The 19,041-nt window shown below is 37.3% G+C and overlaps 1 protein-coding gene across 43 annotated transcripts in view; it reads right to left on the bottom strand.

The window, feature by feature from the left end:
- The window catches only part of NAV3 (neuron navigator 3), a 555,833-nt gene that overhangs the window by 126,178 nt on the left and 410,614 nt on the right, over positions 1-19,041 (bottom strand). For 35 of the 43 annotated variants that reach the window (XM_080604504.1, XM_080604505.1, XM_080604507.1 and 32 more), the window contains 2 exons: positions 16,340-16,479; positions 8,791-9,829 (listed from right to left, as the gene is read on the bottom strand). In XM_080604504.1, coding sequence (XP_080460630.1) covers positions 8,791-9,829; positions 16,340-16,479 — 1,179 coding nt within the window. Of the gene's footprint in view, positions 1-8,790; positions 9,830-15,230; positions 16,311-16,339; positions 16,480-19,041 lie in introns of those variants that run through there. The other 8 variants (XM_080604524.1, XM_080604527.1, XM_080604509.1 and 5 more) reach the window with 3 other exon arrangements.

Here is a 19,041-nt window from a genome sequence, read left to right as displayed (position 1 = left end):
GAGTTACTTATTGAACAGATTTGTTCAGTAATTCATGACAGTAACTGACAGAGCAGATATATGCATGTACAACAGAGCAAGTCCCGTCATGGTGGGATCTGTTGATTAGAATCATTAGAATCATTTAACCTGAACTCTACTTAAACTGAAACAGCGATGTTACTCTGATGCACTGTCATCACATCATGTACTTTGGGGATGCTGGAAACAGAAAACTGTTCTCTGAAAACTATTTTTGCTTCTTGTCTACCATTTCTGTCTGTTACATTCTACTGGAAACACAAGCACAGCACATGCTATAAGGTTAACTATGTCCTACTGTCCTTGAATTTGATTTTACATTTGGTGTTTGAGGACAGTGTCCTCAGTAACAAACTGAAATCCTGTGGTCCCACCTGCTTTCATGTATTGCTTGAAATCATCAAAATAAATAAAGGATATGTCTGCTTCCACTGAAAGTAACTTTGAGAGGCCATGAACGCTCGTGAGTTTTCTTGTCTGGACTTAGTGCTGATACTTAGCGCTGGATCAGCACAGGGTGAAAGGTCAGCCCAAAATCACCTCTTAGAAAAAGGCTCTTACAGTAATGGTAAAAGGAATTGAAGTGGTCTGCACTCTTTTCATTAAGACCAAACAACTATGCTGCAAGGGCTGGAGCCAGAGAAAGGCTGGAGTTAGTTACGAGGAACACTGGAAAAACACATGTTGCTTTTGGTCTTGCAGTAAGGGCCCTCAGCTAGGTTGGTACAGTTCAAGTATTTCTAGGTTCCTCCACAAATGTATATAGAGTTTATGTCAATCTACCTCTGGGTAGAAACAGAAAGGGATCATTTTCACCTGTTGTCCTTCTGACACTATGGCAGTGCATTCTTGATTGTGTAATTGTTTAACCATCAATCACTGCATCAGCCAAGACAGGAGATGCAAACTCCTCAGTGAGTGACCAACAGACTTACATGCAAGCTATCTTCGAAGAGAGGATTGAAAGGATCCATCACTGTTTATTTGTACATGTATCATTATAAAAGGATTAAGGACCCTCAGCGAACACCAATACCCAACATTAGCACTACTTCTCTATCTAGTGAATGGGGAAAGATAAGCACAGAACTTCAACAATCTGGATTACCCTCTGGCAGTAACTATTGCCTGTACAGTCAATAGAGACAAATACAAAACTCACTACTGACTATATGGTACACAACGGCTTATGTTAAAAGGACTGGATCTCCCTACAAATAAAAGAGTACAGGCACGTAATGAGTGATCTACAGTAGCAAATAAAATTCAGTAAGATGAGTGAATCTGTTCACCTAAAATAGCAATGAATAAAAGCTTTCACTTGTCCTTGGCTTTGCTTACACAGGTCAAATCAAACCTTTTAGAGATATACCAAATACCAATTAAACCACAGTTCCATTCTTTGGCATTAATTATTATTATTATTTTTTTTAATTTATTTTCATTTTCAAAAATGTGATACAGCTATAATCGGGAAAAGAAGATAAAAAGATAAAAACACTGTGGGAAGAGATACATGCGAAGGTTCCCATTCCAAATTTTAGAATCTGATTGGTGGGGATAATTGCAGCACAAAATCCAGTTTCTGGGACATAAAATAGCATAAGAACCTAAGCCTTAAAGTAAAAAAGATCATATAACACTAATAATTCAAAGATGTTTGATTTAATTTGTAGAAAGAAAACCATGGAAACATAAACCAAATGTAAATGTGATGTGGCTTTCTTAAATTTACAGGCAGCCCGAAATAACAGATCTAAGAAACATGAAATGTCCCTTTTATCTTGCTTCAAACTTAAACATTTAAATATGATGTAAAATAAATTTGATTTGCTAGCAAAACAAATTACAAAGAAACTGCTTTACTGACTTCATTCAACATTTTTGTTTAATTTGGTAAAAATATCAGTGATTCTCATTATCTGAAGTGGCAATAGAAATCTCACAAAGGACTATAGATTTTGCAGCAGTTTAAGTTCTGCTTTCATGAGAAAACTGCTTATTTACTATGGAAGTGTTTGGCCAAAAGGTACCTGCTCAGCCCTTGGGCAGCTGTGCTTGAGTAACCCAAGGAGGAACCTGGGAACAGGGCCCTCAACAACAGCCCTTCTCCCACCAGGTTTCCACCTGGGTTTGCCAACAGCCCTACAAAACCAACACCTCTGTTTCTGAAGCCGCCCTGCCTTTGGTGCTTGATGGCCAAGGCCCTGCTCTTTTTTTCTGGAGTCAGTCTTAGCCCACGTGGGTTCAGAATGGCCTAGTGGTAAACCCCTACCATGCAAAACCATGTAGGAGCTCCAGGTCTTGAGGAGCAAGGAGGTCCTGGAATGGATAGTGTGTCCAAAACATCAACTTGCTTTGCTCTAAGTCCGTCACAGGGATTTACATCGGATTAAGCATGCAGATGCCTATTTGCTTAGCCCAACAATTTTAGTTAAAAAAAAAAAAAGAAGAAGATGAAATTGCATGATTCACCTTCCCCTATACTCCTGGATTTTACATTTTTCTGGGCTGTATTAATCCTATGAATGACTCAAGTGATCTCTGCAGGACTGTGGCACAGATCATGCTCCAGGCAAGCAAGCAGTTAATATCTTCTCATTAACCTTAGATACTGGCCTTAATGAATGACTCTCTATCCTCTACAGTTCTCTCTATCCTCTATCCTCTGCAGTTCATAGCCCGCTGCCTTAAAACAAACAAACAAACAAAAAAACATCTAAATCCTTGCATCTCTTCTGACATCAAAGAAAGTGAAAAGAATTTCAGTTTTGCCAAAGCTCCCCTGTGGATGTTTCTTCCAGTGCTGTACATCTGCAGTGTAGGTTAATTTAAGCAACTGTCATGAAACAGGACTATCTGCTTTCTATTTTAAAAATGGCTATCAGAGAATATATTTAACCCCAACCCACTTAGTTATATGCTACCTATTTGTAAGAGCGTAAGACTTGCTTAATGGGACAAATCCTGCTCTCAAACGCACCTGCACAAGATCATTCAGTTTGATTACAATGAGTCTGTACAAGAGTAATTAAGAACAGAATTTGAAACACTACTTAATAAGCTGTCTTTAACACAGTCAGTAATTTCCTGTCTCTAACAAAATAGCCAACCTTTGATAAACAGAGATAACATCAAAGATTTGTTTGGTTATTGCTTGACATTCCACAAGATATCAGATGAATATGCCGCTTTTTTATTTTCCCCAAACAACTCTGAGGTGCAGCTGTCTTAAATGTGTATCACTGTCAGTGTAACAGACTGGCAGGACCACATCTGGTATACAAGCATTTTGATCACCCATGTTCAAGACATGTGAGTTAAATTGGGAACAGCTGCAGAAAAAGTCTACTAGGATGATCATGGGGAAGAAGAAACTCTTATGAAAGGAAAGGAGACAATTTGGTTTAGCCTTCTCTTTAGCAAAAGAGAAGGATGGGGATAGAATTATTCTTTCACATATTTAAAGAGAGATTGAAAAGAGGAAAAAAAAAACTTTTTAAGCTAAAGGATAATATTAACAAAATAAATGGATACGCTCTGATCATGTAGCTTGTAAATAATTTCTGACACTGAGATGAGTGAAGGAACCTTCCCATTGGAGTAATGGAGATTACCTAGATTAAGATAAAGCTTATCTTTATGATAAGGTCTTACATGGTTGCCAGTGGCAGAAGACTGAACAGGGCTTAGAATAACCTTTTTGGTCCTCTATCCTACATTTTACTGATTATTTAGTCAAAGGAACAAAGATACACTTGCCTGTATGACAATTTAAAAGAATAACTTCAACTCATAAACAGGAAGCAATCAAATTATCAGGACACAGGTTTAACTCAGCACACAAGGCTTAACTCAGCAATCACGTATATGTTTATAATGATTTATTCACTTATTATCCTCCTTCACAACTCTGAAGCCAACACCTCTACACTGGAAGCTCTTCTTGCACAATTACTTGAAAATCAAGCATGGGAAAATGGGACAATTTTTCTAAACACTGTATTTTTGTTACAAGTACAACTGGTGGGTGGCAATGTCTAGTGCTACCTACGATTGCAAAATTTTGGTGGCAACTGCAGTTTTAATTTCACAACAGTAATGTAAATAGCAGCAAAGCACTGCAGTATAACTTTGAGTCACCACATTTTTTAAAGAAAGAGTTGCAATACGTTTATCAGTACAATCTATTATTAACAAACACAATTAACAGATAAAATGTCTTTTACTGAAAAGTTAGTCTTAACTCCACAATCTGTGGTTTGTAGTCATTAAAACTAGACACAAATACGGCTTCAACAAGCCCCACAGGTTCTGTGTTTTCAGGATCCTTGAAGACTAGTTCAATTATTACCCTATAAACCAGTATAAAAACATCCTGAACAAGCAGCTGGAATTGAATTTCACTGTGCCTCCAGAGGTTCCAGCCAGATTATATCCTCCTTCCCATCTGTCATAGCTCTGCAGGTTCACCCTTGTAGCTATGGTCTAGTAATAGAATTGTTGCAATCACCATATAGAAAAGGAGATAGGAAGATTTTAGTAGCTGGTAACGTTTGTTTATTACACGGATATTTCCATTTGTCTATCTCTATCTGGTGAACACTTTAGTGTTCTCAGAATCATAAAATAATTTAGATCAGAAAGATGTTCTAGAAGGCACCTCATCCAGCATCCTGCTCAAGACAAGTCCAGTTACGTGAAGTTGCTCAGGACCTCATTTGGTTAAGTCTTGAAAATGTCTGAAAACAGAACTTTCACAACTTCCCTGGGCAACCTGCTCAAGTGTTTCTCCACCTTCATGGTGAAAATATTGAATCACTGTTTCCCCTGCTGTACCCATTACCTCTTATCCTGCATTTTGGAGAATAGTCTAGCCCTATCTTCTCTATACCAACCTATTAGGTAGTGAAGTTACCAGTTTCTTTCTCTTGACACTGAAAGAGCATCTCTGAAAGGTTTCAATTCAGACAATAATGAAGCTTATTCCAGACGTCTCTATCACTAAACTACAAATTTACCTGAAGGAGTGAAATTTAACTAATGCACACCATAGATGTACATCTCAGGATAATAAGCGGTCAGCTAAATCTCTTCAGCAATACTTTCATCATTTTAGGCAATAAACACTTCCTGAGCACTGCAGCCCCAGGGATTTGGGCATTTAAGATTCTATATTCTATATTCTAACCATGGGAAAGGGACCCATTAAACTCCTGCAGCAGTTACTGCAGGAGTCAATAAAATAAAACTAAACTAGTTCATGTGTCAGGTTACAACTTAAAGTTCTCTTTTTGAAATATTCCTTTAATATTTGAGCAAGTCCACAGCAAATGTTAATTGCCATCATATCACATACTTCATGTGGGGCTGTGGTGATTTATGTCAACTAAGGATTTATCCTATGGAGTTAGGTAACTTTTGCGTTACTACTAGAACTATTTGTTATGTTTCCCATTTCATGGAAACAAAGCAATCTTACACAATTTGGCTAACAAAAAAATAATAACAATAAAATAAAAATAAAAATTCTATAATTGGATACAACAGGCTCTTATCTCTGCAAGAAAATGTGTGGAAGTACAGGTTATATTATACTTTTTGAGCAATACATTCAAAAGCTAAGAACTCCATATACTGAGCAATTAAGCTTGTTGTTATCCTGCTAAGATTTTAGGAGAAAGATTCAGACTTCTTTTTTTTTTTTTTTTCCTCCCCATTATTGTCTCTTTCTTCCTTGTTTTCAGTGTAACCTAGTAAGCACTAAAATTCTGTGTTACTCTTGTCCATCTGAAATTTAAGCACCACTAGGAAGATAACTAAAATCTACAGCCAGTTTTGATACAAGTCCAAGGAACTCTGGCAGATGGTGTCATTTCTATCTTCCACTAATTCTGTCTGTGTAGAAGAACATGTAATTTAAAATAGTGGCTGGTACACTTTAAACAATTATACAGTCTCTTACACCCTCCTCTTAGTTGTTTTTCCTGCTGCATCTTTCTTAACAACCTTTCTGGCAACCAAATTACATCTACTTCAGCCTTCTGTAAATCAGTTGGTCTCTGCAGTCAAGTTCAGAGAGAATATTTAAGGGGCTGTAAATAACACATTCAAAACCACATTTGAAAATAATCACTTGCTGAGGAGGATGGACGAATTTAAATTATATCCATTTAAATTATGTCAATCTCAGCTTTGTCGCTAATCTTTGAAGAGAAATAATAAACCCATACAAATTTCCATGCCATGGTGTTTAAGAGGCATAAATACAATGCGGTATCAGATAGCAACCAAGCACCAAGAGTGCAAAACTGAATAGTGCAATGTATCATTTCAGCACCTGCTAGCGAAACAGCCTTTTCTACCTACTGCCTATTAATAAAAACTTACCACTTGTAAACATGAGTGTTGATAACTGTTATAGCACGGCAGTCTCTTTTCAAGCAAAATTCATACTGGCCTCAAAGAAACTCTTTGAAATAACTCCTTTTACTCACAAATCTACATTAATATCCTCTTAAGTAAGAACCAAAAATTGTGAAATGCATGGTATCAGCAACAAACGAGAGAAAGCACTTATGCTCATGTTAACAGCCTAAACTGATCACAGTAGTATATTGCAGTAGGAAGAATTGTGCAGGATTCTGGATAAAATGCACTGTATTTTTATTAAATTATATTGAATCTTTTTACAAGGACTACAATACCAACTCAGAGGGCCTAGACATTCCCACTAGGTATAAAAAATAAAACTGTTAATCTGAATGGTAACTGTTGTTTACTACCTCATTGATCTATAAAGCTGTTTTAGCAGCTAACAAGAGTACCTGGAAATTCTGGGTATAAATTGTTGTGACTACTCAAAAAACATTTACGCTTAAGAGCAGAAAAAATGTACATACAGTACCCTATCTTCCTGTACACTTCTACTTGCCATATATCCACAAAAATAAATCTGCTGACTTTGGAAATATGGATATTTTATCCTTGGTTATATTTATATTCTTCTGTGAAATCAATGTGTACTATTACAAAGCCCTTGAGAGCTGTAAGGAATGTATTTACTGTGTATTTGTGGGTCAGATTTGTCTCTCAGTTACAGAGATACACATTGAAGAAACCTCATCAAAGTCAGCCTATTACCCTGGGTTTATAGCATTCTGAGATCAGACCTTGGCTCTGAGAAATTTACTTTCATGCGAGATTTAACTTCAAATACAGTCTCCTTTGCTGCTTGTTTGAAGCAAACAGATGATTATTAATACCAAATTTTGCTGGAAGATGCATGCTTCTAATGCCCTTTAAAATTCCAAATATATTTTGCTTCATGATGAAGCTTAAAGTGATAAGATATCTCCATCATGCAATGAAATGGCATTAATATGTGGTAAAATTGCCATTATATAGCACATGCATCTGAAGGCAAAGCATAGCCTCTTTTTCTCTCTCCTTATCTATGCAACCTAACACATATGTAGGCCATCCTATGTATGACACTGCAAATGGCTGTATAACTGAAAATATTCCAGACAGCTATACAGAAACATACATATTAAACACATTCAGTGATACATTTAACTGAAACTCAAAAGGCTACTCACTGAATGTTAGAATAAATATAACCCATATCATGGCTTTTTCCCTTCCCATACAATTTTCAGAACTCCTTTTGTTCAGAATCAACCTAAACAGTTTATCACTCATCCAGATTGGTTTTGAAGCTATGTTTAGTTGTGTGTAATGATATATATACTCCCTCAGAGCCTACTTCAGCACCTCTTTAATCTTTAGCCAAGATTATCTACAGTACTACTCACTAACAAAAACTGCCAGTACAGTTTGCTTAATAACATATTTGTCATTTTATCAGATGTTAAATTTACCCACAACTGTAGCTAAAGCTCTCCAATATCTGACATCTGAAATCATGACTCAGAGCAGCTTGCCAGTCTTTCTACACTTACTCCGTCTTCTGAGTTGTATAACAATGCAATCTCTCAGTTTCTCTTCAGTTGCTTTATCACACAGCAAAATAAATTCAGACAAAGATCAATACATTTAACCAATCGTTCCCCTGTTCTGGAGCCTTGGCCATCAGAAGAGTATGCACCACCTGTAAAAATTTGCTGCCTCTACGGAGTTAATTTATACCTAGTTCATGTATAAAAACAAACAGAAAAAAGGACCTGCAGCCAGCATCCTTTTCACTCTGCTTAAAGTATGGAAATACCTTTGAATGCTTGCAAAAGTTTGTATATGACTTTTCTTCTAATATCCTACTAGTGCTGTCACATACTCTGAAAACGCCAGAAGTGTATTTTAGGATTTTTTCTAGAAAACAGTGTGTTTTAAGCAAATATTATCGAATAATAGCAAATAAACACTGAAGGTCTGAAATTGCACACAGGAATCTTCTCACTAGAATCCTGATTCTGCCATGACCTTTCAAAAACAGCACAGGGAACATAACACGTGATTTGTATTTCCAATCTAAACCAATCCAATCCAACCAAATCAATCCAATCCTGAATCTTAAATGGCAAATATTTGCAATGGATTGCATTTATATAAGGTAGAGAGTCAGTGTTCCTGGAAGAAATTATTCATGAATATTAATTAAAACATATTATCTGGAAAATATGTGTGATGCCGTGGCAGAACATGGAAACTGGGAGATATGAGACACACTGTGACCACCATTGCTCTGGCTGTTTTAGCTTTCTCTTTTCTAAATGTTAACACAAACCCAATTTCCCTTGGTGGCCTTACCTATAAATGAAAGGAGCTACTGTGGCAGTGTTGGGGTGGCTATATTGCTGTTGCTGAGGAAGTTGGACGATGCCATTCCCCGTGCCTTGGCTGCTGCTTGCTGCCACTGAGCCCGAGAGAGCTGCAGAGGAGCCCGGGGCGAGAGCTGCGCTTGATTCTTTCCCTTCAGAAGAAGCAAGCCCACAGGAAGGAGAAGCCTTCTCATTGAGTTGAGATTTTGGTGTTGTTTGGGATTGGTTTCCTTTTGTAGTCCTCAGTTTCTCAGCCTCCTTACTTCCTGTGCACACAGATGAAGCACTCTGCTTTGCTGTTGGCACCTTCGATCCAGGTTTTGGGATCCCACTAGAAGACGGTATTAAACTTTCCTTCTTGGCTGTTGCTGTCTTGCTTCCCTTTGGGATTAAGCTTGCAATTTTTGAGCTCTTCTTTGTAGATGTTTCAGTGACTTGGTCCTTCTCTTCCTTGACTGTTTTCTCAGTGCAAACTTTATTTTTGTCCCTGTTCTTTTCCTCTTTGTCCTTTGGCTGTAGCAAAGACTTTTTATTGCTGAGATTTTTGCTTCCAGCTTTCGGAGGAGTTAACTTCGGTGATACTTTAGGACTGCTACTTGTGGAGCCGCCGCTGTTCACCCCACCGCTTAACACATCTGTCTCACCACACTCTGAAAAGGTATCGTCTTCTCTCCCACTATCACTGGGTCCTGAGCTCAACGACAAAGGAGGTCTCAGAGCAGTCCTAGCATTAACTAGCTTGAATTTTTCCAGCATAGATTTTTGTCCAGATGAAGGTGGCTTCATGCCTTCAGATGGGGGTGGCTTGAGCCTGTCTGAAGATGGAGTAGGGGAGGTTGCGGGACTAGGCTGCTTCACGGACAGCATGGTCGAGGTCGCGCTGTGTTTGACATTCATGGATTTGCTGCGCCAAGGCTTGCTGGCACTTGGAGAGGGTATGGCAGAGACCTGCTGCTGCCCGGTGCTGGTGGGATGCTGCACGTTTCCATTCATGCCTGCAGATGGGTGAGGGCCTTTTGGTGAATCTGCTTAAAAATAGAAAGAATCACAATGGTACAGTTATTTTCACATCTTCTACTTGAAGATTTACAGCATACCCGCCTGGCATGAGAAATACAGTTACATATAAACTTCAAAAATCAGTGTAAATGTGATTTATAATAAGCTTAATTTACATGTGTGCGGAATATGCAGAATGCTAATCAAAAATGCCTTTTTTTCCCTTCCATCATGGCGTTGTGCAATACTTCTTTCTATGAGCTCAAGAGCATGTGGAAACACCTTCGTCGTAACCATTTCATTATGCAAATTAAACCTTCCAACGTAAAGATTTTATCATTAATAACTCATAAAGAAATTCTTCCAAAGAGTTGCTAATAACAAAACACTGATAGACTAAAGAAAAAAAAAAAGAAAAGAAAGCAAGCTACAATATTGGAAGAAAAACAAAACAACAAAACAAACAAAAACAAAACAAAACAACAAAACAGAAAAAGATTATGGTTTTTGCTGTTCAGCAAAAGGTACAGACGTCTCATTTACATCTCTCAGGTACCTTCACTACATTTATATTATCCAGAAACTTCAGCAAAGCTTCAGAATGAAAGAGAATAAGACATTCTGCAATAATCGAACTATCTTAACTGACAACCATGATTTTCAAAACATTCATTTTGCCTTATTAAGCAAAACAGACCGAGGCATGAAAGGGCGGAGCTCTTCTATATGAAGCTCCTGTTTCCAAGACTTATCTGAGTATCTAAACACTATTACTCTGGAGCATCTGAGAAATGAAGTGCTAATGGTAATCATATGTGGTACAAAGCTATTTCAGCAGGTGACATATTTTCTCTCAGTTTATCTGTCTTGTCTTGATATTCAGAGTTCTGGGGCTCCCACTGATTAGGCATAAGCCTGTCTATGCTACAAAATCTGTGCTACTAGAAACATGCAACGGAAATACAGTTCACATAATGGAAAAAAGAGCACTTGATGTGTTACATATACACAAGACCAATGTCATACCCTGCGGCTCCCATGTCTAAATAATACAGTAGTTGAGGACATTTCTGCCTTCAGCACAGAGTTTGAAGTTGTGCGCAATTTCCATTTTTGCAGTCTCAACCCTAAGGCCCTAGTATGAATTAGACTATTCACCTGGAAGTCTGAAGGCCACTAATACAAATAAGAAAGGGGAGATTTTAAGCATCCTGGAGTGAGAGGTGTTTTTTCTTTAACAAACAAAAATCTGCTTTTTACAAGCAAAATCTACTTCTCTAAATAGATTGTAAGAATTTTTGGTTTAAAAATAAATTTAAAAAAATAATTCAAATTATTACCATTAATTATTATCAATAATTCAAAATTATTACAATAGAAATGTGTTACACAAACAGCCTTAACTTGCTTAACACTATTACCAACTGCACTCCAGAAGCCCAATCACTTCCATCTTCAGCAGATGCTGTAAACTCCATCTGCCCTGCATTTTTTTTGTGTGTGCTCTCAGCCCAGTGTGCAAACCCCATAGATCTAAATGATCTTCACAGAAGTTTTTGAGCACCTCTACTGAGTCAAGAAAATGTTAACTGATACGGGTGGCCTTAGAGTATTTTTGGGGAAAGGCTAGGTGATAGCTTATTCCCCTTGCTCCAGATAGCATCATGAACGTGGAGCTGCTTCAGTTGGCAGCTGCAGAGCTGTTCTCTCATCTGTGAATGAGGCAGGATTTGTGGCTGGGACCCTGCTATTTTCTGGTGAGCCTTGGATGCTGGAACAGAGCCTAGGGCCAACAACAGCTGTTGTATATTACTGCAGCCCACAGGCTTCCTTAATTTATACCAGGGATCAGGCCCATGGCTGATAGCCCAGGACTGGGTGTGCACAAGGACCTTCTTGCACATGTCTTGCTTTGCACTAAGCACGCCTTAATTACACAGGAGGATTGGGGTCTTTAGCTATCCCAGTAGTTTTGCAGTTGAAAATTCACCTTAAGAATATGCAAAGTTAATGCAGAATACATGTAACAACCTGTGCACAGCAGGATGCCACTGCACTCTCTTGTATTAATTCTGTTACATTTGTATGGCTTCAGGCTATTCATTTTACTGAAAGAAAGGGAAAAAAAAAAAAAAAAGCTTTCTGATTGAAAAGAAGAATGCAAGCCTTGCCATATTTCCTGCTACATAATATTAACTCATTGGAAAAAATTATACAAAGGAACATATTAACTATTTCAACAACAGTTTGTTCGGCCACATATATAGCAAAATACACAGGTTCCTGGAACCACTGATGCTTATTTGATCCCTATGTCACAAACCATAAACATCAGCAAAAGGTACAAACACAAAACTTGCCTTTAATCTTCAATTTAAAGTGTATCCTTAAAGTTCCCACAAGGAACGTGGATTGCACATTCTCAAGAAATTGTGAGAGTCTGCATGTATGCTTAAAGATGTGGAATAAAAAGATTTATTCCCCTCCTAGCCCAAATGTATTACTTGAAGCTGCACATCTTTCGTTGTTTTTTTCTCATTCAATTGGATTTAGTTTTAGCTGTTCATTATATGAAATCTGTCCCCACCTTGTGGTGCTTCCAATACAGACTAAATCCAAGCTATGGATTCAGGATATGACAAGGATGTCATATCTCTATAAACTGAATTTTACAAGGAGACAGGCTTCTCTGTAGGGCCCAATCCCTTTACAGTTGAAAGGCATAATCAACTTCTGGTGAGAACAATGCTGCATTCTCCTTGAGAGTACTGTGCTTCAGGGCTCAGCCCAATCTGCTTTGGGAAAGCAGAACAACACCCCTGGGTGTGCACCGCAGAAAGAAAAATTGGTATCAGAACCCAATTTACAACAATCCTCTTCAATCTTCTTGTCCATGACCTTTTCTGTAGTTGGTGCTGTTGGAGAGGACAGCAGCTCTGTGATGACAGCTCCCCAGTTGCAGCATAGTCAGGTAGTGATTTTCTCAGTATTCTGGAGCAGACAAAGTGTTTCCATAAGGCATATTAATACTGCCATACCAGGTGCCCAGATTACAACATCCAATTTTAGTCACCCATACTAAAAGAGTTAACAGAAAAAGGAAGACTTGTAAGGGATAGCTGTAAGGATGCTTGGAGGAACTGGACGTCTGTCTGGTGAGATGAATAGAGCTCAGCCTGTTCAAATGTCCTGTTCCAATATGAGAATTTATCTACCCCTTATCAGCACAGGAGAACACCACGAGGAAGAACTGGCAGCACACTGGCACTGGAGCGAACGCAAACAAACTAGCAGTGGGCACACATACTGCCTGAAGAATAATGATCTGCAACCATTAGACAATCGGGATCCAGAACAGAGTTTCTCAAAGTCTTTACGGGCAAAATACCAAAGAGAATTGAAGCAAACTCTGGACAATATACAAACAACATTTTATATTATAAAATGACATTGAAAGGCATGCAATTAAAATCTGTGACATAAAAGTCCTTATCAGTGTTCAGAAAGAGTGTTTCTAAGCTCTGAAGTGTAAATATTTGTTTGTTTGTTTTTAATTTGGCTGGAATTAGAACATTATTTCTTTGCTAGTCTCAAAATGCCCTGGGTATCTGCCTTATTAGCAACATGGACAATTAACTTTATTCAAATACTTTCATTTTCATAGTTTTATTTTCCTCTGTATTTTATTAGGTGTGAAAGAGATGGATGCGATATGACCTGGAAAACTGACATATTCTTTGGAACCCAACCGTAAGCAAAGTCCAAACATATATTAAAAGTATATATATATATATATATATATCACTAAAGCTCCACAGATTCCGCAGATGAGTTTCAGCTCTTAACTGTTTTGGTACATTCTGTTTTCCCGACTTAATCACTGGCACATAAATTTACCTGTGTCAAGGCAATGGAGTGGGTCTGTAGGTGAAAACTCTCCTGTACTGTAACAGCAGGAAAACTGTTTTCACATAGGGGACCTTGGCTTTCTTGAAGTGTAAACTATTCATTAGGCAACTTTCAAAATAGATAGTATTAAATAGCATTCTAAATAATAAAACACTACATAAAATACATCTATCACATCTTATTTTGGACAACTTTCAGGTCTCCTTTAAATCTGTGCCTGGATATACAGGCACAGATAAAAAAATTATTTAAATCTGTGCCTGCATTGTGACTGAGTTGAAAAATGTGCTATACAAGAGCAGATTTCAAGTATTGCATATAACTGGATTTAAAACTACACAAAACAAACAAAAAAAAAAACCTTATGCTGTATATCTTTTTTGAGGTCTCTTTTTAGCACATAAAGGAAGTTGTACAGCAGGAAAAAAAAAAAAAAAAAAGTACCAAAAGTGGTCTGTCCTTGAAGAGATTTGGAGATCCCCAGTTCTCGTGCCTGTTGACATAGTACAAGTCATCCTCTTTTCTGATTCAGTTTATGCAGCACTAATGCAGAATTACTAGCTATTTACTATACTATCCAAGACTCAGAAATTAATGTATATGGACTGTATATCCATTCAACTCAAGCTGTTAAAGTTGTCTCGCTGCAAGTATCTACATTAGAAGCAAAATTTAAAATGCATTTATTGGATGTGCTGCAATGTAAAGAAAAATCAGTTTTTCAAGGTATAGTGACACTTTTATTATTTTATTTTATTTTATTTTATTTTATTTTATTTTATTTTATTTTGTTTTATTTTAAGTAAAGAGGTGTTATTATTACTCCTGCTAATGTAAGGGTTGAAGTTTGTTTCAGAACAAATTTTAAAAAAAACCCTCAGGTCACAGAACATCCACAGGTACTTAAAAAAAATTAAAAGACCACTTGGAAATTTCATTGTAATATTAAAAAACAAAACAAAACAACAACAACAAAAAAACCTAACACACTGCTATTCTTGCATGTGCAGTATTCATATTCTCTAACTTCTGCTTTATATACGTCTTTTAAAATAAACTTTTATCTAGCTTATATTCATATGTAAAATCAATGTTCTTAAATCCATTTTGCTGTTTGGAAAGGAAAAAAAATCAAATAGATTAACCTAAAATACAATACTCAATGTAGTTATGCAACATTACATTTTCTATATCCTGTAAAATGAATTGAATGACAGTATACAAACAAAGCCACCCCTTATACTCTTGTAAGTGAGGACTCCACTAAAAATCTCATCAAGTTTCTCATTCTCTGCCGTGAAGGAACAGGTAAGTAAAGAAATCCATCATGCAAAAAGCCATGTAAATGTGCAATGCAATGTAAACCTTAGCAGTCCAAAGACAGTTTTCAAGTAATGAGCTAAGAATATTAGTATCTACAAGCATGTCCCACCTTAAATCATTTTGCTCTTTCACATATTTCAATAGAAAACTTATGTCAACATTATGAAGTAATTCTAAAGCCTGAACTGCTGTACATACCTTCACTCAAGCAGTCCCATCTCCTACTTCATAACTTCACTATCATCTTTGTGAACTATACAGTGTCTGCTCAGTTTATATTCTGATCTCTTTTTAGTCTGCATGTCTTGCCATAAACAAGTCCTTGATAAAATAAAAAGCAGTACAGAACTATCTAAAACATTCAACTCTGATAGTAAAAATACAGAAATAACTATTGAAAGGATGGTTTTATATCTTCAGATACAGCTAGGGGCAAAGTGTGTTCATCAGAATTTTGTAAAAAAAATAAAAATATCTGGATAGCTGCCTGTTGCTTGGATGAAGAACATTCACTGCATACTTGTTCCTCCCACAGACCCCAAAGATGCGAATGGGTACTATGTTTATTGTATCATTTTCAACTGTATTCTAACCCAGAGATATGAATAAAATGCTGTTCATTACACAAAGGGAGAAAGAAGGGGAGGGGAGGACTGGATTAGTTACACAACTCAGAAGGCTGATTTTTTATATTATTATTTCTGAGATAAAGCCTGAAGAGGCACTTTTTCTGGGAAAACATCATCAGAGGGATGGAGAAATAGAAGGACCCAGGGAACCCTTTTTGTGAAACTGAAGATCATAGTTAAAGGAGGCAATAAAACATGAACACTGAATTCAAATCTCTGCAAAATTTCATACGTTTGACTTAATTTCCAATCCCTTATTCAGATTGATGCATATACTGGGTAAGGTCCTGAAAGAATAGACATATGTAATATTCTCATGCAAATGTAATATCCATCTCCTTTAATATGGCAGTCTTCCTGTGGGTATGAGTGGACTTGAACATAGACCAAGACTGTAGGCATGCAATATGGATTCATTTTTACTTCAGAAGTATCAGCCAATGACATTTCCATCAAAGAGGGATAAAATACCACTCACTGTAACATCTTGAAAGGTTTCAGTTCTGAAATTTTACCTCAACTCAATTACAAATCCTAATTCACAGGGCTGTCTCCATAGTGCTTCCTCACCAAGTATTACGTTCACTTCTTTGTTTCTTGCGGATAGGTGCCTTTTTTTTTTTTTCCCCCCCCATTATTACTTCTGTAGAGTAATCTCACTAACTTTTAACCACTTACCTTTTTCATTTCCGTTTGCATATTGTGAAGGCTTGTTTTTGTCAATGCTGTTAAAGCTCTGGCTCCTCCGATTTAAATTAGAAGCTCCCTGGACTTTGGTACTGCTGCCTGCAGCTGGCACCCTTGAGGGTCCTGGAAGCCTAGAATGGTATAATCAGAAACTGGTTCGTTGTATGCAATGCAACACATAGAAGAGGCAGTATGCAAATGTCAGATTGGAATTTAAAACCAATGACCAAAACCAATGATTTCATGTAAGCAACAATGAACAGGAGGATTCAAGTTAGATAGACTCAACAAATTAAAATAAAAGCTTATCTTTATTCACACAAGGGGGAAAAAAGATGCTTTCTGGGTTCACAAGACATGTAAGAAGATGCTTTGCATTTGCCATTAATGTTGCTAAAACAGATTCACCCTAACAGACCATTAATGTGCAGTATCAACTTTTATTTAAATAAGCCACTTTTGAGGAGAAAATTTTACAGAAATTGATTAGAAGCACAAAAATACATAGCTCAGAAATATTTCATATTTCTTACTCTACTCTCTACTAACTGTTCCAGAGCTGTGGTCAGCACAAAAGCTGTCTTTATAATTTTGTTCTTTGGTTATTTTCAGAATGCTATTGGTTGAAGCAATTCTACTTCTTTAGGCTTGTGAGCTTATTATTTTAAATAAAAATATTGCAAATATATATTTTAGATAGATGCTACAGATGAATGTACACCTTTTTGATAAAACGATACAATGTAGGCGATACAGTTCATTTGTTAGTATTTGCTGCCACCATCTGTACCTTACTGTGTGGCTAAGCTATGAAAAAAATGTGGACCCCGTTGTCCCTGGCATGTATAAGCCTGCATCTTTTTTTCTGCCTGAATCTGTTCTCTTATGAAAGATTCTTTAATATATGCTTGCTTCAAACCTTCTTCAGCATCTTTGTGGGCCACTTCATTTTCCGCTTTTGTTCTCCGACAGACAAAATGAAATGCTTAACTCAGCAAGATACTTTTGCCATAGGAGAAGAATATCTATCTTCTGTTTCTCACTTATGGGGATGATATAATGGTTTTAATGGTGTCAATGCAAATCATATCAGAGCTATTGAATTCTGTTAGTTTCACTACATCATGAAAGAACAGCATGAGAAAGGAGAAAAAGAAATCAGGTTACGAAGAATTACAACATTCTAGATTTCTTCTGAATTTTTTCTGTTGAATACATGGGTATAACAAAAATGTTCAAATTTTATTTTCATTAGCAAACACGTGTAAACAGCTCCACGTTCTCTTCCTTCACCAATTTAAGCCTCAGAGAGCTAATCCATTTGTTATTTTCATGGCTCTTTCTGGCCGCAAGCCTGCCCTGCTAGTCTCTGTGCTGAGCCCACAGCAGACTGTCTCTGCTCTGCAGCTGCACGCGTGCTAACCTTTACTGTGACCCGTGAATTCTAGTGATCTTCTGTTCCCTGAAGAATGCACTAAAACAAACTTAAAAATCCATTTGCTCCTTCTCATTACCCTAATTTGACAGGCAGTGAGAGCCCTGAGATCGTTTGTCAAAGGTAATGAAAAAAGCAATGAGAAGGCATGTGCAACGCTGGAAACTCATCTGTTCTGTTAAAATATAAAATAGTTATGCATATATTCTGCATGCCAGAATTTGAGAACTTGCCACAGTACGCACATTATACATGAGGCCATTTGCTCTGCACACTTTCCAGTTTACCTCATTTGCTGTCTTTTTTAATTGAATTCAGGTTTTAAATTTCTCTTGCAGAATCATGTTAAGCAGCTAAGGAAATGCAAAGAGGAGAATAACAGATAAGGGACAAGTCACATACCTCTGAACAGGCTTCGGAAACACTGCCACAGATTTAAAGTATTAGACATTAAGACTGTAAACCCCGACATATTGAATGCGGACAAGACAGGAGCATGAGCAATAAGAAAAACTGAAGACCTATAAATGCAGGTGCAAAGCAACTGGACCGTGGTATAGCTCATTCCAAGCTATCACCAGCAACTCAAATCACATTAGTGCACTACATTGCAAAATGCAATCTCTACTGTAGATTACACAATTTATAGTTCATTGTTCTCACCAATGAACTGTACAGCAACAAAAAGTAATTAATGAACACATTAATTACCCACCACACACACACAAAAAAATGTTAGAAACAAGAGTAAGCTTTACATCTCAGCTTCTTTCTTTTGCAACCTGGCTTGTAGATTTTAGTGCTCATAGTGCTAAAAGTATCGATGAAATCTCAAACAGGGCAGCTCCTACACACAGTTCTGTCAAATGACAGCCAAAACAAAGCATCTCTCTAGCAGTGACTGTGTGTGGGCTACTCTTGAAGGAGCAGAACTCTTGAACGTGCTTCTTTTTTCCACTCTTGTTTTGCTTCTGTGTGATCTTGGCTCTGTGAACTCAACCTCTCAGGTGGGTTTGCAATACATGCAGAAGAACACCTACTGGGAATTGGGATGGGGTCCCAGACTTTTTTTTGCTTGTGACTAAAGAAAGAATTTGAGCCAGAAAATAGAGAGCACTAAAATCACCAACTAATCCTCCCCACCTGATATTTTTACATGCAGGATACCAAGATGCAAAATACATAACAACCAGAAATATTGCCAATATACAGTAAAATCAGCTCCCTCCAGTCCACACGAGGCTTTCCCATGGCAAAG

The sequence above is a fragment of the Anser brachyrhynchus genome (genome assembly GCF_964034855.1).
Source record: "Anser brachyrhynchus genome assembly, chromosome: 1".
In the NCBI taxonomy this organism is placed as follows: domain Eukaryota; kingdom Metazoa; phylum Chordata; class Aves; order Anseriformes; family Anatidae; genus Anser; species Anser brachyrhynchus.
The sequence above is the reverse complement of the archived record's forward strand: the minus strand, read 5'-3'. Positions and strand labels throughout refer to the sequence as shown.